Source organism: Furipterus horrens, unplaced genomic scaffold (genome assembly GCF_987537825.1).
Source record: "Furipterus horrens unplaced genomic scaffold, mFurHor1.1.pri manual_scaffold_4, whole genome shotgun sequence".
Classification (NCBI taxonomy): domain Eukaryota; kingdom Metazoa; phylum Chordata; class Mammalia; order Chiroptera; family Furipteridae; genus Furipterus; species Furipterus horrens.
In genome coordinates, this window is record NW_028327174.1 from 52,508,642 (window position 1) to 52,516,665 (window position 8,024).

The following is an 8,024-nucleotide window of genomic DNA, read 5'->3' on the forward strand; positions in this document are numbered from 1 at the left end:
GGAACATCAGCACTGGGTGGAGGGGTTGTGCAGGGTTGAGGAGCGGGTGGAAAAAGAGGAGATGGAAGGAGCCTGTGTTTGGCATAAGAAGCACACACATAGGCTGGGAACTGGTTTGAACCAGGCCGGTGGGGGTGAGAGTGATGAGTTTGGGATGGGATTCTGGCTGCTGGGGTTACGTGGGGCATGGCCATGGAGAAAGAGGTCATGGGGAAAGCTGGAGCTATGGTCCAGGCCTGAGTAGACTGAGGAGTAGTGAGTTGGAATCAGGTTATGGAAGTGGAGAGGAAGAGGCAGAATCACTGGGGGATTGGTGAAACACTGCATGGGTGGGGGTTGGGTTGGAAAGGATTGGCCAGTTGGAGATGGGGCAAGAGGGAAAGGAGTGTCGGAATGTTGGAGGGGGCGCACATTGTGTTCCTAAGATCACATATCCTTGCATCACAGCAGCATTTATTGAAACACCGATTGAGACAACCCAGAGGCAAGCCCTCCACAGACAGTCGTTAACAAGCAAGAGACTCAGGAAGTGGCCTAACCTCTATTCCACACACTCAGTGTTGGGCAGACTACTGCGCAGGTTGGGCGAGATCTGGAGCAACCATGGAGTTTTCTCTGAAATGTGTAAGGTGCATTGCATAGCAATACCTGCCCGAAGTCCAAAGGATTTTCCTCCCTAATGGGCCTCTCAACTGGGAGGTCACTGAGAAGTCTGGCTGGAACAGGTTAACCCAGAGGAAGGCAGTCAATCAGAGAGACAAGCAAAATACACACAGACACGATCACTGGGCAGGTGCTCCCTGCAGAGACATTCCCAACCAGGAGAGGGAGCCACTGGGTGACTTCCTCTCTGATTCTAAGGTTTTGGGAGACCTGAGGATGGTTAGGCTCATTTCCTGTCCCAGGGGAAGACCTAGATCCCATGATGTCCCGCCACCCTGGGTGACTGACGAACAATACAAATTGGCCACGGGTATTTTTGAGTCAAACTGGACTTAAGTGAAGGGCTGAGAATGACTCTAACTGAAGCCAAGAGGAGAACCAGGAAACAACTCCCTAAAGAGAGAAGGTGGCAGAGCGGCCCCAGGGTCTGTCCCTCTGTAGGAACATGTGGAAGCTTCCAGAAGCAAGCACACATTTTCCATTCACACACCATCTGCACAAATGGACACAGGAGGCCCTGGCCTCTATGCGAAGCGGACGGACCGGCTGCTCCCGCAGCTGAAGGTGGAGGGACGGGGCTGACAGGGGGCGCAGGAGTCTGGTGCCATCACCGTGATGCTGCCCCCCGTGGCCACGGGGCCAGAGACAATCTGACGTCCAGGGTTTGTGCTGCACACGAGGCCCCCACAGGTGACTCCGCCGCGGGAACTGCTGACGCCTGTGGGAAGAGGGGACACAGAGGGCCGTGACCTCACCAACCCCAGGACAGGCCCTAATTGGCTTCCGCATGGCAGGAGATTTCTTCTCCTCAAAGGGTTTTCGTGGTTAATAACTCAGGCCCTGTTCCTCTCAGCATCTCAGCCTTTCCAGGGGAATGGGGCAAGAAAGACAAGGGGGACCCAGAGAAACCAGCGGGGCGAAGTTGCCTAGCCCCATTTCCATGGCCTGCAGTTCACATCTCCGCCAGGGGAGGGCGCTAGCCCTATTTTCTCTCTTGGTGTCCCCAGTGAGTCGCCAGGGCAGGATGAAAGGCCACCTCCCAGTCTAAGAACATTCCAGGTTCACTGGGTTAGGCTGTAGGGTTCAGCTTTGCCCATGGACAGAGCCATTTTCCAGGGGGTTTCCAGCAGATACTTACAAACATTCACGGCGCTCACACCTTCACACAGCCTGTAGAGAAAGAAACCTGTTAACTCTGGACATTGAGCTGGATTCCTTGAGACGATGGTTGCTTGGGGACAGAGAGGGTCATCCTGTGTACAGATCCTACCCCCAGAAGCAGGAGGGGCTCCTCTAAGTCCGCATTAAAGGCTCCCTTTCTTCCTTTATACTGTTCTCTGAGCATGGAGACAAGGCCTTCTGATTTTCAGCAGAGGTGGGTGAGATTATGAACTCTGCCTATTACTTCCAATCTGAGAGACCAGGCCCAAGCTGGACAGTATGACCGGGCTCATAGAAAGTGGCCGAATCACATGCACCAGTGTGTGTGAAAGGGCTTTGTGGTAAATGAAGAGCTACTGTATGCATACAGGGGTTGGCAAAAGTAGGTTTACAGTTGTGAGTACACAAAACACAGAGTTTAAATTCTTGAATTGTTTATTCTTGTATTATATATTTTTTTATATGAACAACTGCAAACCTACTTTTGCCCATCTCTGTATGGAGTGCATTGTCTTTAAAATGGGCAAGCCTGCGTGCAGGCCAAGCTACAGCCTCCTGTATGAAGCTACTCAAAGGCAATGGATTTCAGAGGCACATGACTTGGGTGCAGGTCCCAGCTAGCACACTTATTAACTGTATGGTCGTGAGAAAATCACTGAACACTGAGACTTATTCTTTATCTTTGGATGGGAAAAATTATACCCCATCAATTTGTGAGGATTACAGTGAGCACAGCACAGGCCGAACACGTAATAAGAATTTGATAATTATTATTATTGAAGCTTGACCTGTACTAGCGGTCGGCAGAGATGTAGCTCACATTTGGGCTTAAGGAAATTCACTCCTGGGAGACAAAGGTCTCCACCTCCTAAACCCCAGAAGGTCCTCCTTAGCCCCACCTGTGCTCCTCGCCCTCCAGCAGTCGCCTGTAGGTGGCGATCTCGATGTCCAGGCCCAGCTTGGAGTTCATCACTTCCTGGTACTCCTTGAGCAGGCAGGCCATGTCCTGCTTGGCCTTCTGCAGGGCGGCCTCCAGCTCCGTCAGCTTGCAGCGGGCATCGGTGATGGCTGCCTCGCCCTGCTGCTCTGCCTCCGCCACAGCGGTCTCCAGCTTGGCCCGCTATGGGGAAGGAGGTGTAAAAACAAGGATGAGAAAGAGAGAGGGCACAGCTTGGTTCACTCAAACTGATGGACTGCGGTAGGGAGAGGAGGGTCCCAGAGAGAAGGCACATTAACTGCCTATGACCAGGTAGTTAATGGCATGAGAACACAGAGAGGAGATGGGTAAGCTTTTCACCATCTCTCCTTGGTGCTCACAGAGGTGGCCCAGGAGGGGGGCATCAGCAAGATCGCTCATCCCAGCTCAAGTGTTGTGTAATGTGGTAGAGCCCTTACCCTCTCTCTGGGTCTCTGCTTCCTCAAGTGCACACTGTGAGGCCTGATTGGGGCCAGAAGCGCAAAGGGCCTGGTGCTGCGATCTGCCTGTCCTGGGTATTTGAGCTCTCCCCACACCCTACCTGGCACTTGGCATTCTCAATCTCAGCAGTCAGCCTCTGGATCATGCGGTTCAGCTCGTTGATCTCCTCCTTGGTGCGGCGCAGGGTCTCCCCGTGACGGATCACCGTGGCCTTCATCTCCTCACACTGGGGAGAAGCAGACACTCAGGATGGCATGTCTCACCCATTCAGGACACCACAACCATGTATGGCAGCCCTGCTCTGCCACCTCAACCTGAGAGCTCTCTGCCCTTCTGTTATCATCCTCAGGGACCAGAATCCCCAGACAACAGAAGCCTTTTCTAATATTTGTCTCTGTTCCCTCTGCTGCCATTCTAGGAGGCAGGTGTCCTGTGCCACTCACCTTGCTGCGGTACCAGGACTCAGCCTCGGCCCTGCTGCGGCTGGCGACATCATCGTACTGAGCCTTAATCTCAGCCACAACGCAGTCCATGTTCAGGTCCCTGCTGTTGTCCATCTTGACGATGACTGAGGTGTCTGAGATGTGAGCGTGGAGAATCTGGAGCTCCTGGGGGACCAACAGGCAATGCATTTGGTTCTGTTGCCTGATCTGGGCCATGTGCTCCATCCTTGGGGGCAGTGCCCATTCTCTGGAGGGGATACTGGTCTTAAATGTTACATGACTCCTGCTCCCCACACTCCCACCAACTTTCATGTATACACAGGCACATCATAAAATAAAGCTGGAAGGGATCTAATATGTGAAAAAGGGCCTGACTCTAAGTCACCCAGCAAGGGAACTGGGGTTTCAATGCCAGGACTAGTGATTTTTCCAGTAATTAAGACCCCTCCCTAGCTAGAAACCCGCCCTGATGCCCATCCCCACATATGTACTTTCATATCCATGTGTAGACTGACAGGTGCACAGAGCAGCATGCAGGCACACATACTGCAACATGCAGAGGTGCTCAGAGACACAGAGAGGCCTGAGCCAGTCCTCAAACATGTATGCCAGGCTCTCAGCTTGGCACATACATACATGTCCATACAACATGCCCCCTTTCTGTGTGTGTACATGTTCTTTTCATGCTTATATCACACATAGGGCAAACATGTCCACACAGTACACCCTCACCCCTCTCCCCCAGGACCCACACCTCCCTTCCACTGCCCTGGCTGGTTGGCAGGGGCCCCCTCACCTCATCATAGAGGTGCTTCAGGAAGTTTGACTCCTCTACCAGGGCCTCCACATTGGCCTCCAGGTCTGATTTCCGCAGGTAGGCGCAGTCCACGTCCTGGTGGTGCAGAGAGAAGGAGGGACATGCGTGTGGGAGGAGGCCCAAGGAATGAAAGTACCTCTGTGGCCAGTGTGGTGACTGCACCCCCACTGGAGGTTGCAGAATGGGTCCCCCTCCCTCTCTGCCCTATGACCAGTCCCCTCACCTTCTTTAGAACCACGAACTCATTCTCTGCCGTGGCTCTCAGAGCCACCTCCTCTTCATACCTGAGTGTGGGAGACAGAGGTGCCAGATCTAAGGGGTCAGAGCTGGGGGGGAGGGGGGCGATACCATCGCAGTTCCCAGGCAAGCTCTTCTGAGGGCCAACAGGGATTAACTCGCTGCAAATGTTCTCTTGTTTTCTCCATGGCCTCTTTTGTGTGTTATTCATGGGCTAGCCCTTGTGCCAGCCTGGCTTATTACCCCAGCTCTTCTGTTTGTGGGCTGAGATCAAGGAAGTCTATCCCCCAAGTCTAGAATCATCTGTGCACCCTAGATCCAAAGAGAGACAATGCCCTGGGCAGGGAGAGCACAGAGCCTGGGTCATACAGGTGAACCAGGAGGGGCAGGAACAAAGACAGCTGCAGAACTCCATTGGGGTTCCTTCCTTTACTCCCCCAGAACCAGCTCTAAGACCCTCAGGACCTCCAAGGGGTGGAGGTGAAGCCAAGGAATCTGAAGAATCTAGGTCTCACCTAGACATTCCCTGGGGTTCCAGGTAGCTCTTGTTGACAGGCGGGAATCTTAGAGAAGCTGCTTCCACAAGGTTGTGGGTGGAGCTTTCCCCTGTCGCTTATGTCCCCCCTCTGGTTGTGCTGAACTTACTTCTTCTTGTAGCCCTCCAGCACCTCCTGCACGTGGTTGAGCTCTGAGGCCAGCCTCCCGCTGTCGGCCTCCACACACTCGGCCTCCCGCCTCAGTGTCTCCATGTAGCCATTGAACAGTGGCTCCAGGTTGCTCTCGCAGCAGCGCTGGTTCTGGTAGAACTGCCACTTGGTCTCCAGCAGCTTGTTCTGCTGCTCCAGGAAGCGTACCTGCCACCCAGGGTGGGGATAAGAGACTCAGTGGGAACTGTAGGGGGTGCATGTTCTGCAGAGGTCAGTCACTCTGTCCTGATGCTCCTTGAATGGCCAGGGCCAGCCAAGAGCTGAGCCCTGAGGCTGAGGGTCTGCAACCAAAGGGGCCTAGCTCCCAGTGCCCCAGGGCAGTGTGGGTATGAGGGAAAGCACCCAGCTTGAAACAAAAAATCTGCTTCAAGCCCCAGCTCTGCCACTGTAAGCAGGAAAGTTGTCTAACCTCTTGATGCTTGGTTTTCTCATTTCTAAAACAGAGATGATCATAGTACCTTCCCTAGAGCTGTGAAGATTGAATAAGTTAATGCAAGCCAATTGCTCAGAACAGTCCCTGACACATAGTAAGTGCTTCACTAGTTAGGTCGTTATTGTAATTATTCTAATCAACTATCATTATAATGCATTTATTCATTTACACAACAGTTATTGAATATATACTATGTGGTGCCAGGGCCTGTGTGAAGATAACACACACTCACACACACACACACACACACATTCATCTACATCTATCTACATCTATCTATATCTATCTATATCTATATCTATATCTATATCTATATCTATATCTATATCTACCTACACCTATCTATCCATCTCATTCAGTTCTTACAATTCTTTGGGTAGGGGGATGTCATTTCCCCTGACACACAGATGGGGAACTGCACTCTAGTGTGGAAGAATGAGCTTTCTGTCTCACACTGATGGAGTCAGGATCTGCTGTCCTTCAGGTCCCCTTCATCTGCCCACCACAGTATGTCTAAGCAGCTCATCTAAACTCTCTCAGCTTCAATTTGTTATTCAAAAGATGAAGAGAGTAATATACTCTCCTGGGTCATTTTGAGGATTAACTAAGATCACTACAGAGAAAGTGATAACAGGAAGGTCACCCCCATCGTCCCCAGAGCCCCTGATCCCAGACCCCCGAGCCTGGCCTGTCTACTCCACTGGAGTGAGGCACCATGGATGCTGGAGGAGCCAACGCGGAGGGAGGTGCGGAGGGAGTTTCAGAGGTGGCCTTCTTGGGCAGCAGCCTCACAGCAGTGTGGCATTTATCACACCGAGTCAGTGGGCCTCCTCTCACCCGCCTGGATGCCTTCCCTTCCACAGTCCCAGCCTCCCATCCATGAAAGAGGCTGTCAGGCCTTGTTGGTTAAAGCTCACACCTCCTCAATCACTGTTGTACTAACAGCTAATATATTTTGAGCACTTATTATGTGCCTGTATTTTCCATGCATGAACCCATTAATCCTCACAACCACTACTTGAGGTCAGTTCTGTTATCCATATGTAAGGCACCTGAGGTCCCACACTGCTGAGGGACAGAGCAAAAATCGGGGAGGCAGCGCAGCTCCTAGCTGTGCCCCAGCCACTCCCCGTGCTGCCTGGACCAAGAGCCACATGCCTTCTGTTCTCCCCATTTGCTCCCATACTTCCAGCACCCAGTCTAGTTTCTGGGGGGCAGTTCTGCTGTTCCTGTGTTGTCTCCCAAAGTACACAAACACTTTAGCCCACAGACGTGATTTCTGGACTACTCTGGGCTCTCAATACACTTTGCTGAAGTTAAAAAATGAAAACTGATCCTTCTGCCTATAATGGTTGCATTTCTCTCCCTCGCTTCTCTCAAACCTGGCTGCCATGCTATCTCCCCAACAGACTGGGACCTTCTGGAGGGAGGGCAGGCTGAAACCTTCTCGGGACCATCCTGGGCCTCACTGACCTTGTCGATGAAGGCCGCGAACCTGTTGTTGAGACACTTGATCTGCTCCTTCTCCTCCTGCTTCACGCACTGCGCATTGGGGTCAATCTCCAGGTTGAGGGGCGTGAGGAGGCTCTCGTTGACCGACACGGTGGTGATGCAGGGTGGGCTGGGTCCGCACACGCCGCCAGAGCGGTATCCGAAGCTGCGGCCGCAGGAGCCGGAGCGGAAGCCGCCCACAGCCATGCGGGGCCCACAGGCGCCCAGGTGAGAGAGGCTGCGGCTCCCGAAGCCCGCCAGTCCCCGGTAGCAGGACACCCCCCGGTAAGGGGTGGCAGTAACACAGCAGCGGCTGCCGGTTTTGGGGGCTACAGCAGAGCAGGAGCTGAAGGTCCTGGTGACCCCACATCCAGGGTTGATCCGGTAGGAGCGGCAGGACATCATGTGAGTCTGAGCAGAGCCTGAGGACAGCGGGGGTCTTCAAGGGCTGCAGGTGTGCTGCTTTGGTTCCTTCTGGCTTTTCTGATCCTTCCTGGTCCTTTTATTGGTGGGGAGAGCTAGGATTGGCTGCATAAAAGGAGTGAAAAGGCATTTTATGTTGTTTATTGGCTTGGGGAGTTTGCCAGCAACTCCCCAAGGACTCATCTTAAAGGTGAGCTCAGCGGCGACTCTGGGACTCCGTAAAAGTATTGAA

General features: G+C 53.0%; 1 protein-coding gene across 1 annotated transcript; it reads right to left on the reverse strand.

The window, feature by feature from the left end:
* Positions 1-441: 441 nt before the first annotated feature.
* Positions 442-7,805, reverse strand: LOC150011796 (keratin, type II cuticular Hb5). Its single transcript, XM_090275565.1, has 9 exons — positions 7,352-7,805; positions 5,384-5,592; positions 4,725-4,785; positions 4,481-4,576; positions 3,685-3,849; positions 3,342-3,467; positions 2,724-2,944; positions 1,802-1,833; positions 442-1,381 (listed from the first exon to the last, which is right to left on the reverse strand). The coding sequence occupies exons 1-9, from the start codon at positions 7,772-7,774 to the stop codon at positions 1,188-1,190; spliced, it is 1,527 nt and encodes a 508-aa protein (XP_090131691.1). The 5' UTR covers positions 7,775-7,805; the 3' UTR covers positions 442-1,187.
* Positions 7,806-8,024: the final 219 nt, after the last annotated feature.

Excerpts from the sequence above, each read along its gene's own strand:
- LOC150011796 (XM_090275565.1), bottom strand. The coding sequence starts at position 7,774 with ATGATGTCCTGCCGCTCCTACCGGATCAACCCTGGATGTGGGGTCACC. Across the intron at positions 4,786-5,383 it reads CTGGAGGGCTACAAGAAGAA|GTATGAAGAGGAGGTGGCTC; the intron begins GTAAGTTCAGCA and ends TCCCACACTCAG. Across the intron at positions 3,468-3,684 it reads AGTCCTGGTACCGCAGCAAG|TGTGAGGAGATGAAGGCCAC; the intron begins GTGAGTGGCACA and ends GCTTCTCCCCAG.